Source organism: Parambassis ranga, chromosome 8, assembly GCF_900634625.1.
Source record: "Parambassis ranga chromosome 8, fParRan2.1, whole genome shotgun sequence".
Taxonomy (NCBI): Eukaryota; Metazoa; Chordata; class Actinopteri; family Ambassidae; genus Parambassis; species Parambassis ranga.
Genome location: NC_041029.1, coordinates 18833408 through 18857696, shown reverse-complemented (window position 1 = coordinate 18857696; position 24289 = coordinate 18833408). Strand labels below are relative to the sequence as shown.

The 24289-nt window shown below is 43.9% G+C and overlaps 2 protein-coding genes across 2 annotated transcripts; one reads left to right on the top strand and one right to left on the bottom strand.

Annotated features, from left to right (window-relative positions):
* Nucleotides 1–2840: 2840 nt before the first annotated feature.
* Nucleotides 2841–12097, top strand: LOC114439440 (endoplasmic reticulum membrane sensor NFE2L1-like). The gene is made up of 8 exons (XM_028411380.1): nt 2841–2997; nt 4024–4432; nt 4526–4684; nt 7904–8041; nt 8523–8591; nt 8672–8809; nt 8898–9621; nt 9707–12097. Exons 2-8 carry the CDS (start codon nt 4151–4153, stop codon nt 10684–10686), a joined length of 2490 nt encoding a protein of 829 aa, XP_028267181.1. The 5' UTR covers nt 2841–2997; nt 4024–4150; the 3' UTR covers nt 10687–12097.
* Nucleotides 12098–12247: 150 nt separating this feature from the next.
* Nucleotides 12248–23973, bottom strand: LOC114440010 (chromobox protein homolog 1-like). Its single transcript, XM_028412229.1, has 6 exons — nt 23923–23973; nt 16980–17195; nt 15152–15405; nt 14811–14982; nt 14588–14682; nt 12248–14466 (listed from the first exon to the last, which is right to left on the bottom strand). Exons 1-6 carry the CDS (start codon nt 23971–23973, stop codon nt 14316–14318), a joined length of 939 nt encoding a protein of 312 aa, XP_028268030.1. The 3' UTR covers nt 12248–14315.
* Between the last annotated feature and the right edge of the window lie 316 nt (nt 23974–24289).

Below are 24289 nucleotides of genomic sequence, written 5' to 3'. Positions count from 1 at the left end.
AATGTGGAGTAGTTCCTGGTCGGTGGTGCCACACGTTGCACTTTAAGCACATTGTTTTGTACACAAGCCACTCCGTCAGTGTCAGATGATGAAGCCATAAGTTATTAGCTTCCTGCGAGCGTCTCTACATCAACATTCAGTCAGATCATAGTTCTTCAACAAGAAGTGCACAATGCGAACATTTGTAATACAGTCATATTTAGAGTGCAGTTGCTATCTTCTAGTATTATTTTTTATAATAACAGCTGTTGCCAATTCTAAGTGTTAAAATCCATATTTTTCCCCTACATATTTCTTCATATTTATAACATTTACAGCAGATATAGTTGATGATCAGCCCTATTCTCTAAATATTTGTCATTTTTGCCGTTTTCAGAAATTTTCAAATTTCTTTGTCAAATATAAAACAGTTTTTGCACAGTAATTTATTTTAAAATCTTTTTAAAAGTGCAGCTTTATTCTTTATATATTATTTCTATTTCTATATTCTATTGTAGAAATGGGTCATCTAGAAGTGTCTGTCCGGTTCATTGTAGTGACATGAGTCCAGTCCCCTAACACCTCATTGGAGGACTCGGCGTGATCCCCCTGTGACTGGGTGATATTGGTTTGCAGCGTCACGTCACAGGTGGAATCTGAAGAATTAAGAATTAAGAATTAAGAATACCTTTGTTAGTCCCACAAAGGGGAAATTGTGTCTTGATCCTCCACTTTTTCCACAGTGTTTTCTTTATTGTGTTGCATTGAACAGTGGCACAACAGAGATCTGAAGAGCATCAGAACCAGCTGGAGTCTTTGCTGAGGACCAAATATGAAGAAAACAAATGCTCTGTGTAAAATAATTATTTCAGTCCTCTGTTTTTTTAAGCCAGTTTCTGACCAGTTAGAGGCCTCTGCCACAGAGCGGCCATCACAGGGACCTCCACTGCTGGTTAGTGGGACCTGCCCAGGCTTCCAGTGCTGGGGGGGGGGGGACTGTACAGGAGCAAATGAATAACTCCGAAGTCTCCCTTAATTCCTTTATAATCTAACCTCGTTACCGCGAAGAACCACTAACCAATAAAGTTTGTTGGTTGCCGTGCCAACGCTTGTGGTAGCTAACTGTAGTCGTCAGTTTTCTCCATGTAATTTTCTCTGTTTTTAGCCTTGCTAGCCTTGCACGGCAGTGATGGTGGTTGGGTCTGCCACAGGATAAAGACGGAGCCGGCTAGCATCTGCTCCTATAGCATTAGTGCAATGAAGGGGTTCTTTCTGTCTTTGTGAAACTTCAAGCCTGCCGTGCACTAAAGGCAGCAGATACAGAGCCTGAAGCAGTGCCGCCCAGTAAAAAGCAGTGTGGGAAGTGTACGAGTGTTTAGCTTCTAGAAATGAGCTGCCTTGACTTTGTTAGTGTTGTCATTACATTTTAGTTAATGTGTGATCCGTGGCCTTTCATTCACAGACAGGCTGCAACATGTTATTATCATGTTGGGGAAAAATATTACAATACAAGGAGGAACATAATTATTCCTGTCATTAAATGAATGTAGTAAAACCTGAAAACAGTCAGCTGCCTGTCGTGGGAACTGTGCATTATGTGACAACATGGGGAACCTGTTGTGAACCCTTGTAGGTGCCTCGACTCGGTCTCTGCATCCTGCTTCACAGAGACGGACAGTTGCTTATTTTCTATGTCTTAAATGAACTCACAGATTCCTCCTGACATCCTGGGGTTTCCTCCACTGTGTTTGTGGTGTTCACGGTCTGTATATTATACATTGAGCTGACATGTTCGTCATAAAGTGCATAAGCAGGGATTCATCCATTCACGATCTTTGTGATTTGCATTATTCCAGTTTGTACAGTGTAAACTGAGGAGGGGGGGGGGTCAGAATGTTCCTTGTTGCCTCATTATTATTATTATATTTGACTGAATGGTTAAACATGTACAATGTGTTTTCTAAATAAACCAGCTGTTTGTAGGGTGCACAGCAGTGTCTGTCTACTGAAAGCTAATTCTTTAGGTGAAACTATATCAAGTAAAACTGATTCACTTTGATCTGCTCGCTCACTGAACTCACCTGAATATATGAGGAATGCAAAGCAGCCGGCGGTCAGTGGCTGCCATGTTACATGTGGCTGTATGGGGACAGTGCAGAGAGCGTGCTGTGGGGTTTCCCTAGCTAACAGCAGGTGGTGGTGCTTCTCTCTCACACACACACACACACTGATTAACTCACTGTGGGCTACAACCAAGCGACCTGTTACAGAAGCTTCTTACGATTGTATGGTGTTAGGATTAAGTAACCTGTATGTGCTGCTGTCAGCCAGGTCGTGCATCATTTTGTGGATCAACACAACAGCCAGCAGGCCGTTGTGTTGATTGCGTCATAATCCTTTATGCTTGGTTATTGTTTTCATGTTCAGAGACCATATTGTTATCAGCTCACCTTTACAAAGCCTCTTCCAGCATGTGGGCGTATTTTCAGTAAGAAGATAGTTCATATGTAAAATACTTGTAATGGTCATTGTTTTGTTTAGTGTCTAATGACAAAGACACAACAGTCAGGACATGTGTTAGTTTTGTGTTTCCTTGTTGAACTCCATTTGTAATGTATGACCAGGAAACAGGAAAGTCAGTGTAGCCTTTGGATTGTTGTTGTGTTGTCTGAAGGTGTCGCCTGCTCTGGGCTGGCTTCATCTCCCAGAGCTTTCTCCATGATGATGGTAGAAATCCTGTTTCAGCATATGTTCAGTTAAACTTTCAAATTCAAAACAATTCAAATGTGTCTCTGTTAGTTTTACACATAAAAAATACATGTTGCCTCATACACACACACACACACACACACACAGGTTCCTTCTTCTGCAGGGAGGAGTTTCAGACGTCACTGAGGGGTGTCCCCTTTAAAGCCGTCCCACCCACCCATGCAGCTCAGAGCAGGAACCTGAAGCCGCAGATGTACCACAGTGACAGACACACTGCTGAACACACCGACAACACAACAGCCGCTTCTGGTAAGACAGACTATTAATATCAGGGTTTGATCGTGGCCGACATGTTTCTGTGTGATTGATCTTGTTGTTGATTTTATTTCTGAGGGTGTGATTTTGTTAAATAACGGAGCTCAGTTATACTTCTATAACTAATCAAGACATTGTCCAACCGGTTGCTCTGGATCATCCACCGCTAGATTCTCTTTGTATGTACCACACAGAGACCGGGAGGAAATGACAACAACATGACAACATGTTATTGAATACATGTTTGAACATATTCTGAAACCTGAGCATTGTCTTGCTGTCTGAATTTTATTGTCACCCTGTCTCCAACACAGCAAAGGCAAACAGAACACTGATTAATATATAGACTCATTAAGCTCAGCAACAGCAATACAATGTGTACTAGTAATCTACAATAGTACAAATATCACATTCTCCTAAATATTAGTACTACATGCAGTAGCTGCCTATCATATCACCATCTGATTAATACGTCATAGGAATTTCTTCATGACCACATTTATAAAAGCTACTTAGGTTTGTGTGTTTTAAGGTGGTGCTAAAAAGTTTTGCAGTCAGCTGTTCCACTGCCGCTTCTGTAAACAGGTTGCCAAAGCAGGAAAAGTAAACCCTGTGACTGGTGGGAGGGAGGGAGAGGCAGGGAGGGAGGGAGGACACAGGGAAAGGGTTTTTCCAGGCAAACACTGGCTGTTACATCATGTGGCTGCAGTGAGAGACGCAGGCGTGTGCTGGGCAGGCAGGTGGTTACCAAAGGCTTTCTAGAAGTAGGTCGAATGTTCTGAGGGTGTGTTAAGAGGCTGGCTCGGCCCTGCCTGCATGTCTGTCTGCCTTATCTGCTAACCGTCAAACCTCTCCATGGCCTCGGGTCAGGCTGCACTGACAGTAGAAGAAGTGTTCATAGCTAAAATACCACTGTTACATTATTATGGATTGCACAATGGTGGGAGTACCTGGTAGACATGAGTGTTTTAAATGAATTGTAATTTCCAATGTGTTTTTTTTTTTACTGGTGCTGCACAGGACCTGATTAAGGGGGGATTGGCATTTTCCGGCTAGCCCCCAATCTTTAACCAGCACCTGATAGAGCTGCGAGGGACTCCACGTAAAAGAGAGCAGAGACCAAGGTGGTGGGTGAACCCCAAACACCATGCTTTACCTGAAGAAGTACTTCACCGAGGGCCTCATCCAAATGGCCATCCTGCTGAGCCTTTGTGGAGTCAGGGTTGATGTGGGACTAGAGCCCTACTTGCCTCCCTCTTGGCATGAGATGATCCTTGGCCCAACCTCGGCGCTGACCCAGACGCAGTTCCACAACCTTCGCAACCGGCTGGAGGAGGGTCACAGCCTGCACCCCAAGAGCGTGGACCTGGATGGGTTCTTCACTGCACGAAGGCTGCTGGGATGGGTGCGCTCTCTGGACAGACTGCAGGTGGGTACATTCAGAGATTGTGAGTATCCAAAGCAGGAGGTAGAAAGTCCTGGACTCTGTAGAAAAAAAGGACTTGTGGGCCTTTCTACACAGGTTCCTCATGCAGAGCTGGAGACGTGGCTGGTCCAGCGGGAGCCAGATCTCCCAAACCAGCTGTCCCTGGTGGAGAGAGCTGCTTCTGGTGATGAGCAAGACCGCACTGCACTGCCTGTGGAGCTCAGAGCTGGACTGGAGGAGGAAGAGGAGGATGAGGTACTGTAGGTTCAGTCATATCAATACCAACCAACCTGTTACACTCCGACCTCTATACAGAAATGGCTCTTATATTACCAAGTCAGAGATAGTTCAGTTATGGTACAAGGGTTCAGGTTGGTTGGGTTGGTTGGGATCAGCAGCCATGACGACCTTTGTCCAAGCTGTAGCTCTGAGATATAAATCCTGTTAATGTGAAGCTTCTACAGCAGCTTATAAAATTGAAACTGTCAAAAGTTGTTATGAATGGCATCCCACAACGCCCAGCTGATCGCCACATGCTGTGGTTGTGACAGTTGTTTGTCTCCCAGCTCATGTCCTGGGACATTAGGCGAGGCCACTAGTTAATATGCACTGCGGCACAGCAGAGATGGGAGCGACCTAAATGCTGTAAATGCTGTTTTAGCATGCTAGTATTCCTTATCCATCCTTAACCTAAGGCTGATGGGGAATTAGTTTTGTAGGTATGACCAAAAGTATTCTGATTATTCCTAATTCATCCACTACAAGTGGCACTGGTGGTGTTAGAGAAAAAGCTGGGGACTATCATGAAACTGCAGTCTGTTAGTCGGCAAATCACTGCTACAGAAAATAAGAGTGCAGCTTCTGTTTTTGACAGCCACCAAAACTGGGCTAAATGTCATGTGAGAGAATGAGTCACAGATAGATGAGTAACAAGGAAATCTCACCTCACCACAAGTGACCTCAGCAGGAAAAGAAAGCAATGTAATCTGTGTGGCTGAAATATTCCACAGCAGAGTAGAAACACCCTGCTGGAGAGAACACGGGAACACATGTGATGCTGTAGTCTGGAAGCGTTTAATCAACCCGACAGTGTTCTAGTGTCTTTTAGCTGCTTGTTTTGATTGTACAGTTCTGTTTTCATTGAACACAGCATGGAGTGAGGAACAGGTCAGGAGATGGATGCAGTCAAGTAGTTGTTGTAGCTATTTAAAAAACAATCCTCTCTTGGAAATGACTATGACCTGGATGAATGAGAGCATCCACAGATATATTGTAGCTCTTTAGGTCTTTTTTCTTTGAAGGGGTGGAGACCAACATGGAAAATAAATGAAACAGAATCTTATATATGTGTGTGTCTACTGCCCAGGAACACAAGTCTGAACTAATGCTAATGTTGCTTCACATGACATAATGTGTATCTAGGCAGCTCCTCCACCTTGATTGTCAAAGACCAAACCTAGGATTAACAAAATCCATTGATCTCCACATATTGAAACTTCAGCTTGTCATCCAGGCAGGTATATGGATCTGTTGATGAGTAGCTGATGTGGCTGGCACCGCAAACCTCGTGTTCCTGCCTGCTCTGTGTTCCATGTATTAATGCAACACCTCCGACATGCCTGGTCAGGCTTTGGCTTTTTAAAACAGACTTAAACACAGATTGTCTGACTGAGTCTGGCTGGCTGTACTAATTATGGAAGACTGACATATATCATATTCAGACATGTTGAAACTGCGAATGTTCTGCACATCTAATGGAGCATGAACGAAAGTTCAGGGAGACCCTGAGGTGTAACGGCTGATAATCTAGTTCTCAGATAATGTAGACAAAATGCAAAGAAGGCATCTTTATGATCATATACATTATTTAACACACACACTCAGACACAACACAGTGACCAGGCCTAGCACACAGACTGTACAGAATATAAATAGCACATGAACTGGCCTACATGTCCAGTCAGGGCATGTTCACACACACCGGAGCTGAGTGTGCCGGGGTCATGTGTAGCAGTCTGTCAGGGTTCCAGTGACAGGGACTGAAAGGGTCTTTGTGACGATAAACAGGAGTGAAGACATGCACACTAATGCAGAACACAGAGGAAACTCAGGCACTGAGACGAGCTCTGATCATACCAGGACTGCTCTGCAGCTGGAGCTCGGTGTCATTTATTCGCCTGCATGCCGGCTCACACGCTGAAACACACAGAGGACGGTACAAACCTGAGATAGCACATGCAGATCTAACCACACGCTGGCCTGCTGCCCTCTCTTCCTCAAACTGAAAGTGAGCAGAACAGTTCTGAAAGTCCCCCTCTCATATTAAATAACAAGCGTACACACAAACATGCTCACACTTTATTAGCGTCCTCCTGGCCTTGTGACTGGAAGGCTTGTTTTGAAACCTGATCACTGTGCGGTGGCATGCTGGCATACATTTACATACCGCGATTTTGCAATACCCCTTGTTTACTGCATCACATGTAAGCAGCCAGCGGCATGCCTGTAAACAAATGCACATCGATGCAAGCTTGAGATTCCTAATCCAACAGGAAGGGAACAGGAACAGCTCGGTGTAATGGAACTGAACAAGGAAAGAGGGGAAAACTAGCTCATATTTAATCTTTTTGCTAAAGTGTGTAAAACCTGCCACAGGGAGGAGACACATGATTAATGTACATCATACTACATGTGAACATGCCATGCTTTGCCTCAACATGCTCTTCTATCTCAGAGCTGTAGGGTAAAGGAAAGTGTACGAGGAGAAACTGGCAACCACGTCCTCGGCTGTGGCTACAGGATTTGAAAAATTCATTTGAAGAAAATTCAGGACAATTTAAAACCTCAGTGTTGGTTTAGTCCTGCAGGTTTCCTCAGCTTCTGTTTGATGACATGGTTCTTTCAGAAAATGTAACCAACTCAAAGCCAGATTCATGAACATTCTCTAAAAGTCTGTAAGGCTGTTATCTAATCTCACATAGTGTGACAGATGATGCCAACATGCTTGTGGTGAATTGATTGAGCAGGAGTCAGTCACTCATGGTGGTGAAGTGAGGGATGTGTGCACAGGGACAGCGACTTAGCCTTGACCCATATATTACACTCAAATTCATATATGTGCCCTTGCGCGCCAGCTGCTGGGGGTCTCTGGGTTTGTGTGTAAGCTCCCCAGACCAGTCAGGAAAAGGTTAAAGTTATTCTGAGCCTCGCTGTCTGTCTCTGGGTAAAACAGAGTCTTTATGTTCTCCACAGAACTGCACTCATAATCCCGAGGCATTGGAAATATTTCCACATAAACATTCCCTAATTTTTCATCATTCATGTGTCGGATGGGCCTTCAAAAAGGCTAAAACTTGAATGAATGCACCTGTAAAGCTGGCCCAGGACTCAGTGGTATAGTTGACCCTCTGATGCCCCTGCAGTGCATTCGCTCTTCTGACGATGATTATTATTTATTTTCATTGCTGCAAACAGGGAGGAATGCACCACAGTGGTGCTTTGGATGACAGAGGAGAGGAAGACCTGACCAACATTCAAAGGCACAGGAACACAGAGGACAGAGGAACACCAGGAGGTTCCTGTGGAGATCTTCCACAGAGTGAAGAAGACGAGGTATGATATGGTAACATTTTAGAACTTTAAATCCTGCAATAATTTATGTATTCTATATTTTGGAAAGTTATTGAAGATGCGACTGAAGTAACGGTGGCTTAAAGAAAATCCTGTAAATCAGCACATAAAATCTGAACTGTTTTGATGACCTGATCTGTATCGTTCGTCTTCATACACTAAAACTACGGCCAGCTCAGCAGAGTAGTGAAGCATGTGACATGCTTCAGCAGCTGCACCCCAGGGCGTCTGTTAATCTCAGAGTACAACTTCTGGCACGTTAAACTGAAAACAAAACTGCGAGTGTGAACAGTAGATCATTTGCATCTCCTTCTGACTGTATCTTTATGGCAGTGCCAAGTTCAGGTCACATATGTAGGCCACAACTTAAGAGACGCTGGTTTTGTGCAGTAGAATTCTGCTGCTAAGGATTCACCTTTAAAAGTCTTTAAACTCAAGCAGATTGTCTTCTTTCTTTGTCCAGACATCTCTTTCCCTTCAGGAGTGTTTGAGGCTGCTGGAGGACACCTTTCCCCTCACACAGGAACAGCAGGTACTGCCACAGTCCAGTCTCTCTTTTCTTAGTCTTTTGCCTTGCGCAGCATTTCACTGACTGCCTTCCCTGTCTCTTAGTTAAGTGGAGTTGAATGTAGAAGGGAGGACCTGCTCTCAGACAGGGAGCCCCCACTGTCCCCCATCATCCCCACTGATAACCCATCCTTGGAAATGGAACTCCACTGGCAGGATCTGCTGGCTATTATGGAACCTGAGGTAACTGAGCAACAACTGTGATGACATGTTAAGAAGAGAAAGACGAAATGCAATACCCAAGATGTCTTTTTCATCCTCCCTTTACCAGGGCACCACATCATTTGACCATACCCTGCAATCAAGACCCTCTGGGACCTTTGGAGGTTTTGGGTCAGAAACTCATCCTCTTGGAAGGTTTGGGTCTCAAAGCCAGTCAGAGCTAGAGCCGGCCCTACTTCCCCTGACCCCTAGTGCAGAGTTGGATGAGCACAGTTCAACGCTGAACACAAGGGCCACAAGTGTGGATTGCTTAGACTGTCCTTCAGACCATACAGATCGGCTAGCAGAGGATGCTTCCAGAGATACCCGCATGGAACTGAATGCAGAGGATAGCCTGAACACATTCAACATGAACCTACTAACACAAGCTGTGGATGGGATTGAACCCGAAAACCACCCTGGCTTTGATGCTAACCTCTGTTCACATAACTCAACACCTCCCAGTTTCACCCCATCTTTGGAGCAGAATGGTATCACCCAAGACCTTCTGTTCTCTTCTTCTGGTGTCTTTCTGACGGACGAAGATGACTTGGGTGATGAAGACGGCTTTCCTAGCCCTCTTGATGACCTCTTAGAGGATGCTGCAATATTGGATGAGATGAGCTTGTTGGACATGGCTCTGGAGGAAGGATTCAGTCCAGAGATGGCAGCCAGGCTGGAGGAGGAAGGCTACTTTCACCGTGAAACAGCACAACAGGGGACAGGCAAGGATAATGTCCACTTGGGCTCTAACATGACAGAAAATCAAGATCAGCAGGGAAGACATCAGCAAGGTAACTTAACTTAGAAGCAACATACTCTCTCCTATGGTGATGTATGTTTGTACCATGTGTAACATTCCTTGTCTGCTTGTCCTAGATGGAGAGGATGAGGAAGACTCTGACTCTGGTCTTTCGTTGGCTTTTAGCCATAGCCCTGCTTCTCCATGTGCCTCAGAGGCCTCCTCTTACTCCTCTTCCTCCTCTTCAACCTCTTCTTCATCTTGTGTGTCAGCTGTGGGAAGCCCCTTTTCAGAAGATGACGAGAATGAGGAAGGCTTATTTGCTTCAGACATGGAAGTGGAAGTGACCATAAAGCAGGAAGAACTGGATGAGGAGGAGATGGGGGCAGTAGGAGGAGGGTATCCTAGAGATGCAGAGAAGCTCTTCCCTTACAACTATGGGGATCGCAAACTATTCCATGGCTTTCCCTGGCTGGAGCATGTTGGCCATGATCACACATACAACCAGCCTTGGGCCTCCACCCCCTCTCCAACTTTGGGCAAGATGCCCACCAAACACACAAAAGCCTCCCCACGACATGACCATTCTAAGCCCTACCACCGCTCCTCTACCAGACACATACCGCCTAACATGTGGACCCGTGATGAGCGGCGCGCCCAAACCCTGAAGATCCCTTTCTCCAATGAGCTCATCATTAATTTGCCAGTGGAGGAGTTTAATGATCTCCTGACCAATTACAAATTCAACGAGGAACAGCTTACTCTCATCAGGGATATAAGGCGCCGTGGTAAAAACAAGATCGCTGCCCAGAATTGTAGAAAGAGGAAACTCGATGTGCTGCTGACTCTGGAGGACGATCTGACAGGTTTGAGGCGTCACCGTTCACGGCTGCTCAGAGAAAAGCAGGAAGCCATGAGGAATCTGCAGGAAATGAAGCGCCGGTTGGACATGTTGTACCAGGAAGTGTTTTCCAGGCTGAGGGATGAAGAAGGGAGGCCACTGGATGCAGTAGATTACCTACTTAACTTTGAGCCCAATGGGAGTGTCACAGTGGCATCACGTCAACAAGGGACAGACAGTAAAAACAGCAAGAAACAGAAGGACAAGAAGAAGTGAGGAAATCAGCCAACAGACACAGCAGAACCTGAAAAGGTACCTTACACGTGAGTGTGATTTAAAATATAAAAAAAGAGGAAATAAGGGTAGGGTGGTGAGTGATCGAATTCAGGAGGTGTTCTTATGGCGTCAGTGGAACGCCAGAATCTCCAAAGCCATGAATTCTGGAGCACCTGAGGTTTCTGAAGAGAGATGAATTGTCGAAGAATGGACAGATGGAGGACAGCAGAGAAAAGGAGCCAATTTAAGGAAGATGTTTTTTTATAATGATAAACATGTTCTCAACTGGTAAGAAAAGACTTAATTTAAGGTTATATTAAGCTGAGGCTGAGTCAACAGTCCTACAATAATAGTTTAAAACACCTGGTTATTTGTGCAGCCCAACAGATGTATGTGGCTTCTCGAAGGATAATTATTGGACATATGATTGAAAGGCCAGGCAAGACTCCTTTCCAGTGTTTGGCATGATGGAACAGTCCTACAGTGTATGATGCACACATGCAAGGACAGACAGGGATTCCTGAAAATCCTGTGAAAGGCAGTCCTTTGAGACCCCAGGATTCCACATGCATCACAACAGTGTGTTGCTCAAAGCTGTTTTTGATGAAGTTTCCTAGAAAGGACTCCTGCCCTGACCCACAGACCCTACTGAAAAGTGAAAACTTTCAAAAAACAACAGAATGTGGCAACATTTCTTAGGAAACGTCTACTATTGAGAATAAGTTGGGGTATTGGGTCACTTTGCTTCATGATTTTAGTGGACCTGTGGTAGACTAAGGACACTTTAAGCTGACTAAGGTCCAGCTGTGAAATGGTGCATCTTTGTTTTCTTGTGAACTTCAGATATAAGCTGTTAAGGTTTAAAGACTAAAATGTCGAAGCTAGCCACAAATACAATTGAACGTGTATTCAATGGATGCAGTAAATGAGTCGTGTGTGCATTAAAAACGGGTAACACTAAACTCAAAGCCTACATCACCATCTACTGGCTATGCATATAACTAATTAGACATTATGATGAAACTGAGGGAGTTTTGATCATGCAAAACGTATTAGATTATTATTATAGATTATCCATGTGATGAACAGAGATTTCCTCAGGACGTTTTACAAAGGCAGTCAAAGCACTAGAATGCACCATTTGTTTACTGGGATCATGTTTAACCATCGTTTTAAACATAACGCAGTGTTCGGTGCTTTCCAGGGCTACAACACTTGAATCGCTGTAGATCAAAAAAAGCAATGTGTTCATCACTCATGTTAAAACAGTTCATTTTTGTGTGCATGTATCTATCAGTGATGGAACAAGCTTTGGTTAATGGTTTATAATTTGTGAATGCCTAATGTTCTTGCTGGTATTCAAGAACTTGGGATTTTTGTAACATGAAAAATACATTTGTTTTGGAGTGGATTTTGCTCTCTGGTCATTATTGAAGTTGGATTTGTCCAATAAGTTAAACTACTTTTGACCAAATATCCATCCATAGTCTACTTGTGAACTGATCTGAAAATGTAAGTTAAAGTGCAGAATTTCAATGAAAAGGACTCGTTTGAACACAGATTGTTATGAAAACAAAAACTTTTATTGTCAAAAAACAATTAAAAGTAGATCAGCCATGACAGTAACAACTAATAGACATGCAACAGGACAACACAAGCTAACCAGCTAGATACAGGGTGAGTTTCTGACACAAAATAAAAAGCTGAGTAGCAGACCCAGGTACAAGTAGTTCTATCTCTTCCTTTACATGAGATGATTGCCGGTTATTTCCCACTTAACATTTGAGGACGTAAAAAAACATCTTCAAAAATACCTTCAGCATATGCAAATTAAGTAAAGCTACCCTCAGGCCAAAGGCCTGGAAATGATGCCAAGCTAAGCCTTTTGGTTTCTTCTGATCGCTCGGTATGAAATATTTGGCTAAAACGTGAATATGCCTAAACGCTGTGGTTGTTTGTTTTAAGGCGCATTTATTATTTTTACTCGGTTGTATTTACTGTAAGTTTGGCTCTCCAGAAACACAGAGCAGTAAGAGGCTTGCACCAAAGGTTCACAGAGAAGAGATTTGAACTAGCTAACCCAGGAGTGCTAACAGAGGAAGTTGCTATGCTAACTTACAGTATACAGTATAGAAATACACACAACCGAGCAACATTCAACACATGAAACACTGGGAGACGTTAGGCTTTCATCTCATCATATCCTTTGCGGGTAAACTGAGAATCCTCTATGAGCAGGAAGTACCAGGAGCTACAGCGTGTCTTGAACGTTGCCCGGGCGGCGCAAGCTAAAATAATACAGCCTTGGAAACACATGTGGGTCAAGTGTTTGTGTGAAGGACAAAAAACAGGGGTGTGGAAAGGAAGAGTATTTGTCAAACCTTCATTCAATCATCTCTGTTTGCTGAGACCCAGCTGTGTCTGCTGTCAGACAGAGCTGGGTCTTGTCAGGAAATCCCACCACCATTACTGCCGATCCAGCCAAAGTGGCAGCAGAACAAGAATGAGTAACAAGTCGCCTTTCATGCGCCAAAACAAGTTGGTCAGCTGGTTAGGTGCCAACGTGGCTAGCAGAGGTCTATTATGTAAATTATGGCAAATCTGGCTGTTGTCAGAATCTCTAGTGTGTAAAGTAAAATCTGAGCCAGTAACTGCAGCTTGAGTTTGTAAAATGAAGCATGAAACACTGTTAAAACATTAAGTAAAACACAGTTTGTGATGTCAACCTTAACTGTTATGTGGGGAAATACAACAGGTCGAAACTCTCACTGTAGCTATAAAGCATGTTTCCCCAACCTCTGCGACGAGTAAACATGGTTTAAAAAATTAAAAGTTTGTTACAACTGCCACAATGGCTGGTAGACAGGGGAGTAGTAACAACTGGGGGTGTTTTAGGTAGACTGCAATCTCTCCATGTTAGAGTGAAACGGGCATCATTTGGCGTATGGGGGTTTTAAATGAACAGCAATGTGTCAGCAATATTGAGAACGCAGGTGGCACAAAGAATAGACACTGAACAAGACGAATTCTGTTTTTGTCAGTTCTTTCACTTCTCAGTACCTTTCCTATGTCATACTGTTCAAAAGAAGTTCCCTCCAAGTATCCTGACCAAGTCCCAGCCACTGAATTCCGTAATCTTATTGGCCATGATGTTTTTAAAAGAAGGACCAGTGACTGTGGCAGCCCAGCATTCAGCACGGTCTTCATGTTAAAGAGGCAACGTGACAGCTCGCTTTCATCCTCTGGCGTTTTGTCACAAAGTAGAGCAGACATACAATTCTCTAATCACTTTGCTCTAGTCGGTGTGACATGCCCAGGATGAATACTAACAGAACAAAGGCACCAATTCCCATCAAGTGACACGTTATGGTGAGGGAACAACACGAGAGAGCAAGCGTCAGCATACCTCTTTACAAAATGTACATTTTCAGTCGAGATACAGGTGGGAGCATCTTTTGAAGAATCCCTGGGCAGGAAAACAATCACCCCCCCCCCCAGTCCTTCCACGCTGTTGCTGCCAAGTGGCTGCTAGAGGTGACTAACCTGGACAACAGTTCTCTGGAGTGTGGTTGATTTCCTGCCCTGTGCCGCCTTCTCCCCGCCCCCCCTCCATAGCACCTTCTGATGATCTAGTCTTTTTTTTCCTCTTCTTTCTTCTCCTCTTCTTCTGTGGGGTAGGAGTGCCATGTGAGGCGCTCCTCATAGAAAGAAATCACCACTTGTGGACACTTGACGTTTGCCTCCTTGGCCGGGACGAGGTCAGCCTCATCCGAGTTCTTCCTGTGGGGTTTCATTCAAAGGACAAAAAGAACTGAAATTTACCTGGATATATAATTAATATGAACATTCTATCACTTCCAAAGAACGGATCATTATTTATGAAGTGCCAGTGAAGACCCACCACTTCATGAGGAACATCAACTCTCCACTTGAGTCCGTCGCTCCAATAATCCTCTCCGGCTGCAGCCCTCTACCAAACCCTCTGGCCTTCTCGCCCTGGAGACAGGAAATAAACAAGAGATTCCACGAGTAAAGAAGAAAAACATTACAGCAGCTGCAATAGTATATTCACTGTAAAAAGACCTAAAGTGTTGCCATCTGGCTGCGAGGGCTCATTTGCTCACCTCCTCCTTCTTCCTCTTGCTCCCTCGCTCCTCCGAGTCTCCCGAGGCTTCACTGGCTGCTTTCCTTTTGCCCTCTTTCTTTTTCTCCTCCTTCTCTTTGTGTTTCTGCATGTACTCTGCAATGAGGTCAGGGCAGTCCAAGTTCTCCTCTGGCTCCCATGTATTGTCCTCACTGAACAGGTAAGAGCAGGTATTATTTCAGACTCAAGCAATTATTCTGATTTGTGATTATCTTTCTCTTGTAAATATGTCTGTCAGATGTAAAAGTCTGAAAGTTAAGCCTAAATATCTAAAATAACTAGACAGAGCATTAGATGTCAGGAGAAGAAATCTCTACTCACTCTGAAAACCCCTTCCATTTCAACAGGAACTCTACTTTTCCTTTCACCACCCGGCGGTCCAGAACCTTTTCCACTACATACTCCTCCTCTTCCTCCTCTTCTGCTGCTGCTGCTCCTGGTGCTGCTGCTGCTGCTGGTGGTGGAGGTGCTGCTGCTGCCGCCACTGCAGTTGCTGTAGGCTGCTCCTCCTCCTCAGCCTTCTTGCCCTTCTTTGCTGCTACTACGGTCGCCAGCTTGATGTTTACTGAGGGCACCTGTGGTGGACACAGAAGAGAATGTGCTAATGTTAGGCATCAACCTCCACAGCCTAGCACACCAAACAAAACACTTTTTTCAACTTAGACTTCTGAAGAATCACTATCCTATGATGAGGCACTGACAGTCGTGTACTTGTTCAGGTATAACAACCACCAGCTGCAGGCACAGAGCTTGAAACCTGACATGACAGATTTATGCAATTTCACAAATCTTGCAAGAATTCAGCTGTCTGTGATACCTTTCCAATTAAATGTGTGCAATACTACAGAGTGATGAACAGAAGGATCACTGGTCTACCATCTGCATATCAACATTAACTCTGTTCAGAGCAGCCTAAGGGCATTAGGAATTCCAAGTTTCTTTAAACCTGCAGGCTCCCTGTCCAAAAGGGAAGCACGTTAAACCCAGGGAGAGTGAAAAGAAGCTGAAACCTGAGTATGTAGGGAAGAAAGGAGGAGGGGTCACCGGGAGAAAAGTGCAGCACTCAACTCTGTGACTAGGACCTCTGAAGTGGGTCTGCACCGTGGCTCCACCACTGCAGCCATTTTGGTAGCTGTACTACTACTAGGTGCATTCTTGGCTGAAAACACTGATGTTAATGAGCTGCAACATTTCAGTGGAGGGTGCATGCGGCCCTCTGTTAGGATAAGTCATGGCAGGAAATGTTCTTTTAAACTCCCATCAACATAGTTTGTGATGACCATTTTCCATCTATGTATATTTTGGCACCATGCATAGCACAAGCCATGTAGTTCCACGTTTATAGGAGAGAAGACAAGTTCCAACAGCTTTTACCTCCAACCTATGCCAAAACAATCCAGGTAGATAAAAACATGAGTTAGAGCTGAACTGATGCTTCAAGCATTCAAAACATGTTCGTTTGCTATTGTTTATATTAGATATTTGCCAAAAATGTAGTAAAAATGGCATGAGGTTTACCAAGCCACTCAAAACAAGAAGTAAACAGCTTCAGAAACTCGGTGTAGCTCAGGTCCTTGGGCCACGAAGCAGGAACACCCCGGGCTGAACCGACACGCGTTTCATCTGTTGAATGGATGAAAGCTCCACAAGTTTCCACAGTCCACTCTGATACATTAGCGACACAAAACATATCGATCTGATGATGTGTGGTTTAAATAACTTTTGCCCGGTGATGTGCCATCGAGGAGGAAAAACGCCCCTCACATGTTGTCAGGCTCACGGGGAGCGTGCGGCCATGTACGCCCCCTGTGCCCGTCCTCACTTCATACACATGTTGGCACATTCAGGCAGAATTACGAGGCTGCTGCGTGGATTCAAAGACATCAAACACATCTTTTGCGTCAAGTCCTTTTTTCTAATAAGAGCCAGCGTCTGACACCAGGTTCGGGGCATCGGATCTGCACAGGCCGCAGCCCTGCGGGGTCTGCACAGGCAGAAACAGCAGCCGACTAGTAAAACAAGTTGGAGCGGTGTTTGGCTTGATGTGCACACAGTGTGCTGCACAGCCTTCCCCGGGCGGCCTGCCTCCTGCAACCAGAGGGCAACATGGCTGGCGTGCCTTCAACAAGCTAGCTAACACGAGCCTTACCTTCACAGAGAAGTCTTTGGAACGCTCGCACGGGCTGGTGGCAGGCCCGAGTGGAAACGCCGTAAATTCACCGTCTGCGGGGGATGAGCAACAAGCAGGGCACTCGCCAGGGGCGACACCAAAATTAACCGTAGTCTCGGCGACGTGCCGTGAAACCACCTCTCCCTCAATGTGCTTTGCGGCTGAACCACACAATAGCCTCAGCCGTGTCGCTAGCTACTAGCGTCCCTTTCTGCCCGCCAACAGCACCACCGGAAGTGACGTCCGCAGGTAGGAACGCCCACAAAGCCTTATGGGAGTTGAAGTTTTAGTAACGGTGAAATCCTGATTCTGAAAATAATAGATCTGCTGATGCAGTAACAAAGTAAGAAAACTGAAACAGGTGTAATTTAAATACTGACTTTTTGAAATTCGATGAAAAAAACTTTAATTTTCACTTTGTCTATTTGATTGTTTTGATTGTTTTATACTGACCTAATGTCAGCTTTCACATATACTGTGAACTTCTGGCTTCAGTTCTCAGCTCCTGTTCTTCCGGACCCGAGTAACAACAACCTGCTGCTGAGAGTCCAAACCATAGACCGGAAGTAGACCCTATTCACGGGGCTTAACCATTACTCCTCATTATTCCTCAATAATAATAATAATAGTTCCAGTAATAAGTACTAACCAATGACCTGAGCGGTCAGTTACCTGTCAGGTCTCCACCATTCAGGTCACGTATTTTATTTTGAAAGTGTTCTTCCTTCCGGTTTTATTTTGGAGAGCTAACCTGTCTTCCCCTTCCGCCTGCTCCTGATTACCGGCCCCGCCCCAGCCTGTGCCACCTGTGTCTGATAGTTTCCCGTCCTTGTGTGTTTCGTGTCTTCCCCTCGCTCCTTCCCAGATATTGATGTGTTTTTGTTCCTTTGGAACCTTCCAGTGCACTGCCTCTGTGAAAGTTAAGGATTAGCCTAGCTTTAGCCTAGCCCTTTGGTGGGCCTAGCTTAGCCAGTGTGCACTGCTGTGTTTTGGACTTTTTGAAGGATTACGTTAAGATTTCAGTGGAGACTGGACTCTCAGGTACATACACAGTTCTAGTTCATCAGCTGACTACATGTTGTGTCATTGGTTCCCGGGCGTTGTGTCTTTTTGTCACCTGTGGGTCACTTTAATGGAAGTTATACAGTGTACGTTCATCTGAGCTGAATATGAATGATTTACTTATTCCAATGTAATCAAAAGGCTAATAAAACCAAAACCAATCATCTACCATATCAAAGTTAAAGGTTGTTAATCCATGTTTCAAAAGATGATGATGTGCAACCACACCAGTGACCCTTTGAGCCTTTATTCAGGCAGAGCAAGCAGCTATTGCTTTCCCACTGACACCAGTATCCTGTGTGCTGTTCCCACCATGCACGTCATCACATTAGGGAGGTTTAAAAGCAACTTATTCCCATACTCTGTGTGCAAGCATGCTAACAAACAGTAAACAGGCCGATCCAAGTTCTCCTGTCCCTCAAAAACATATATATAAACACCCTAAACGTCCACTGGGAAGAGGGTGCAGGTTCCTTCTTCTCTGAACTTGTGATCCTGAATGTTTCAGGCAGATTTTAAACTGCATCTTTTCACTCCTGGCAGATACCTGTGACCTCACACTGGACCCCGACACCGCAGGAGAACAGCTCCTATCTGAGGGCAACAAGCGTGACAAAGGTAAGCACTGTGCAGCCATACCGTGAGCATCAGGACAGGTTTCAATGCTGCATAGAAGTCCTGTGTAGAAATGGCATAACGGGGATCATACTGTATTATACTCTACTAATGTGGAGTTTAAGTGGAAACAGAGGGGACCAGCTTATGTGGCTGACTCCCTGGGAGAGAAAGACAAGTGCTGGTGTTTGTAAAGTGGCACGACTGGCAAAATATTTGATGAGAATCTGCACCTGAGCACTGAGTGAGTAAAAAAACTTCAGTAACTGGAGCTGAGGCTTCATCATACCACTGCCTTATACAATCCTGCCATCTAGTGGTCATACAATAACGGTGCAGACTTTAATTGGTATGAAGCAGTACATAATCTTTTTTTCCTCAACTCATATGAACTTTAACTCAACTCAACCAAGTTCAGTGTCTAATATAATATTAGAGGTTCTCATTGATTTTGCACAATGGGAGTTACTGCATGTAATTTGAACTCATTTATGAAGGGTGTAATGACTGCTCTAAGAGATTATGTTTCATGCTACTTACATGCACATCTTGAACATCATGGCCAGGCAGATTTATTTGTGTAGCGTCTTTCAACAACAGAGCAGTATGTAGTGCTTTATGGCAGAAAAAATTCCTAATGGAAAGAACCAGATTTATATATTTGTGTTATACCTGATTGTGTTCTTGCTGGATCTGGCATGTGCTGCTATGTGCTGTTATGATCTGCTATGATCTGTTATGATCTGTTATGATCTGTTATGATCTGTTATGATCTGCTATGTGCTGTTATGATCTGTTATGATCTGCTATGTGCTGTTATGATCTGCTATGATCTGTTATGATCTGCTATGTGCTGTTATGATCTGCTATGATCTGTTATGATCTGTTATGATCTGTTATGATCTGTTATGATCTGCTATGTGCTGTTATGATCTGTTATGATCTGCTATGATCTGCTATGTGCTGTTATGATCTGTTATGATCTGCTATGTGCTGTTATGATCTGCTATGATCTGCTATGATCTGCTATGATCTGCTATGATCTGCTATGATCTGTTGACGCTGTGTGTGCTGGAAAACCTTTTGGGTTGCTTCTTTGTCTGTATAATACTGCCATCTGGTGGCGACAGGCTTAAGAACCCTCTAGTAAACCGGAATTATAGCATAGTAATTACATTTTTGATGGTAGATTTCATTTTTATTAAAGAATAAAATGTGATTTTTTTATTATAAATCTTCAATGATTTTTGGAAGTGGGAAAAAACAAATGACTATTCAGTCTCCATCAAAACTGTCACCATAGCTGTAAAATACTCCTATAAATCTAAATCTATAAACTTGTAAATAGTTTTTCACATTTATTGTATAATAGTCACAGTATCCTTTTATTATTGATATTGTCAAAAATAGGTGTACTGAAAATATTTGTATATCAGCTCCTCATTAAAGTGAGATTTAAGAGGTTTTGGGAGATGATTACATGGGTGAATTACTTATTCTATAGCTAAAAATAAATGGGTAAACAGCAGTATTTTTGCCTTTATGGACAGTGCACGGATTTCATATGTGTGAAAACATTTTTCATGAAATAAAATCATGAAATAAAAGCAGGTTAGGTAAGCAGGATTCTTAGTGTAGGTTAGTGTGAAAAAAGTGAATGGAAATGCTGTAAATCTTGTCTTGTAAACCTGTTTGAATTTTGTCCTTCACCTTCAGAGGAAGAGAGAAATGATCATTAGACCATATTATACTTTTTATGGGTATTTTACTAAACATGGACGATGTCTGAGTGAAGTGCCAACATCAGCCACCAGGTGGTGCCTGGGAGTCAGGCCTTCACCCTTTGTGAATCATCTACAGGTTGAAGGTTAAGCAGCTACAGTGATCGTATGACTGTCCCCACTGACTATAAAAACACATGCAAAGAGTTTTTAGTCAGAATCCTGAGCTGTTAACCCTCATCCTGACAAACATATTAATCCTGGTGAGAAGAAAACACTCTAAGAAATATCCATCAAAACAAACCTTTCCAGGTCAGAATTATATTAGTTCTTTCCTAACTATTTTGCTTTGGACAATATTTAGGTTGTCAACACTCAAGGAAATTGGTCCCTTATTACGTAGTTTCCTTAGCCCCTAATAGTATAATAATTAAAACTGTAAAGTTTACCTGTCATAGATTCAAACCCTTATTGTTATATGCACAGTGAGGAAACATGTTTCTCTGTACAATGCTCCTTGTACAACAGTACTGTCCATATATATTCATATTCATGAATGCCATGATTAAGGTATTTTATAAATATAGAATAATTTAACAAAGTAGGCAATTTTAGAAGAGCATGCAAAGAAGAAAACATAAAAATATAAACTATGAATAAGTCAAGTAAAGCTATATACATAAGATTAAGATTAAGATTAAGAAACCTTTATTAGTCCCACAATGGGGAAATTGCATTTTTGCAACAGCAGCTACAGACAGCAAAGGATAAGTTAGGAAAAGATATATAGATATATATATAGATATATAGACTACCAATAAAATATAGAATAGGATCAACAGGTGAGTGGAGGGAGAAGTGGTTTATGAGAAAACTGTACATAGTGCATCAAAAACTAAATCAATAGTTTATTGTATGCTGTGTGAATACTGCTCCTAGTGTTTATTATACATGTGCTACATCAGCTGTTGTGTATAGGCTTTGTCTCTGCAGGTACACAGATAATCTGGAGAGATCTGCTGTAATGTGTGCATGCTTTATCAGTAAAGGAATATGAAGTGTTTATTGTCCTTGTATTAGGATACGAGGTTACAGGGCAACTGTCTTTGGTGCAATACACAGGCACATGGTACAAATAAGATTAAAAAGCAGCTAGTGAAAGTCACAGCTCCTTCTTTACTTGCAGGCATCATTACCATTGTGAGTCAGTTTGAAATGAAAGGTAAGAAGCCACAAAAGTTGAATAGTGAGGAGACAAATCAGAGGCTGCGGTTGCGTTTTTTGCCCACCAGGGGGCAAAGCTTCATGTTCAGAATTCACTCAGCATATAAATAAAAGAATAGAGCATAAGATGATGGTGTTGTGTAGCTGGTCAGAGTGGGACTGCAGCTGCAGCGTGTGTGGTTATTTGTGCTCTGCAGTAAAATGGACGGCTGTTCACCCTGCTCTCTGAGACAGCTGTGGTTCTGAGGGTCTGAGCCTCGCTGCTATGCTTATACAGAGGGCTGTCTCTGTGCAGCAAGGTGATATGATGTGTTCATGCAACTGACTCCCTGCACTCCTGTGGTGAGAAGAAAAACTGTCCCAGAACAGCAGCAAGAGAGCTGCTAGCCTGACCTCCACGGGAACATTACAGCACATGTCAAATGTAGAACGCTGTGTGTAGCTTTTAGCACGTTTGTGGTCCGTTGAATGTGTACGGGACGTGTCACTGTCTCCTACACATGCTTCATACTTTATCCTGCCTGTATCTGCTGCCTTTAAAAAGAGTGCATGGTCTTAAAAGTGATGAAGTCTGTGCCATGTGAAAAATGTAGAAAACCATTTGTAGTAGAGCAGCAGCCCTGGAAGTTTAGCTGGTAAATGAACAGTGATCTGGAGACACAGAGTTTCCCTTTAGCTCACATTCCCAACTCATCACACACAGACAGGTTCACACACAGACAGGCTCACACACAGACAGGTTCACACACAGACAGGTTCACACACAGACAGGTTCACACACAGACAGGTTCACACACAGACAGACAGGTTCACACACAGACAGGTTCACACACAGACAGACAGGTTCACACACAGACAGGTTCACACACAGACAGGTTCACACACAGACAGACAGGTTCACACACAGACAGGTTCACACACAGACAGACAGGTTCACACACAGACAGGTTCACACACACACAGACAGGTTCACACACAGACAGGTTCACACACACACAGACAGGTTCACACACAGACAGGTTCACACACACACAGACAGGTTCACACACAGACAGGTTCACACACAGACAGGTTCACACACAGACAGGTTCACACACAGACAGACAGGTTCACACACAGACAGACAGGTTCACACACAGACAGACAGGTTCACACACAGACAGGTTCACACACAGACAGGTTCACACACAGACAGACAGGTTCACACACAGACAGACAGGTTCCCATCACATAAAGTGGTTTCCAATGTGTCTCCTCTATCTGTTTATATAAATTCCAATCAGGATCTTCCATGTAGCCATTCATAGGACACCTTTTAATACTCCTGGGCGTCCCTGCAAGAAAAGATGCATTCATCAGGTTAGATATCGAGAGAAGCAGAGAAATGCAGTTTGTTCTCCAGCACAGAAGAATGAGATATATAAGAAGAAGAGATCAGAGAGGAGAGGAGAGAGGAGCCATGTGGAGATGAGGGCATAGTGACTGACAGAAGGATGTGTGTGTGTGTGTGTGTGTGTGTGTGTGTGTGCGTGCGTGCGTGCGTGTGCAGGAGAGAGAGATTTTCATCAGTGGTTAGAAGCACCTCATTTTTCCTCCCGACCTCACAATGACCTGACAATGGAGAGAGAGCGAGAGAGAGACAACGGAAGAAGACAGAAACAGAGAAAGATCCAAATTTAACACACCAGACCAGGACTGAAGTTCATTCCTACACACGTGTCCACAACTAATATTCTTCAACAGAAACCTTCCCCTTAACTGAACCTCAATGTCTTTATGTTCCTTCTTATGGTGCCGATTCATGTCCCCACAGCATCAGTAAAGACCAGACCTACACACACAGGTAGTTATCCGTCATTTAATTTCTCCCTAATGAAGACGCTCACTGAAGAGAAAGAGGAACTCGGTGCTGTGTCAGTTACCATGGCAACGCAGTGTGCATCGTGCGTTTGCCTTGGAGGGAGGGTGTCTGTGTTCTCACCTTTTAGTTTGATCATTTCTGGGAAGGTCTGCAGATGTGGAGCGGTGCACAGGGATCTACTTCTTCCAGTGTTCCTCCTCTGGTTGGCTCGTGACGTTTGCGTCTCTAGTTTTCTTTTTCCATTGGTCAGTGCCTCTCTTCATGAGCTTACCATGCTCTCTGTCTGCCTTCATTAGTTCAGTTTGAAGTCCTGTGTGTGTCTGTATCCTGGTTATCCTGGTAAGCTGCTGGTAGCAATGCAAGTTAATAACCGGACTATGCATTCATATGTGACTATCTGGGAGTCAGAGTGTAGATGTCAGTTACTTTACATCTTTACCTTCACTGTTTGAGGCAGCGCTACCAGCAGGTGCTCATTTGGCAGATCCATCCGCTCATACAGTGTAATGCATGGCGGCCTGCTGCGTTGCGTGCCCCCGGGGTGTGTGTGTGTGTGTGTGATGGAGAATAGGAAGAGAGTCGTTGCCCTGCCGTTGAACCTACATTTCTGTCCTCCTCTCTCTCATGTCTGATGTATGCAGTGATGTCGGCAGCCCTGAAGCCTTTTCTGCACATCTTCATCTCCAAAACATCCAAATAAAGCAGAGGAATTTATGGATTGGATGTAAAGATATGCCCTGCCGAGCTGTGTCTGCTGGTAACGATGTGGAGCTGTCCTCATGCAGGGGAATGTTGATATAAGCTGC

Bases quoted from the DNA above. Each gene is read 5' to 3' on its own strand.
- LOC114439440 (XM_028411380.1), top strand. From the start codon at position 4,151: ATGCTTTACCTGAAGAAGTACTTCACCGAGGGCCTCATCCAAATGGCC. The intron at 4,685-7,903 runs GTACTGTAGGTT...TGCTGCAAACAG, and splicing joins AGGAGGAAGAGGAGGATGAG to GGAGGAATGCACCACAGTGG. The intron at 8,810-8,897 runs GTAACTGAGCAA...TCCCTTTACCAG, and splicing joins TGGCTATTATGGAACCTGAG to GGCACCACATCATTTGACCA.
- LOC114440010 (XM_028412229.1), bottom strand. From the start codon at position 23,973: ATGGATCTGCCAAATGAGCACCTGCTGGTAGCGCTGCCTCAAACAGTG. The intron at 17,196-23,922 runs GTAAAGATGTAA...GGACGCTAGTAG, and splicing joins CGCTGCCTCAAACAGTGAAG to CTAGCGACACGGCTGAGGCT. The intron at 14,467-14,587 runs GTGGGTCTTCAC...GAAACCCCACAG, and splicing joins TTGATGTTCCTCATGAAGTG to GAAGAACTCGGATGAGGCTG.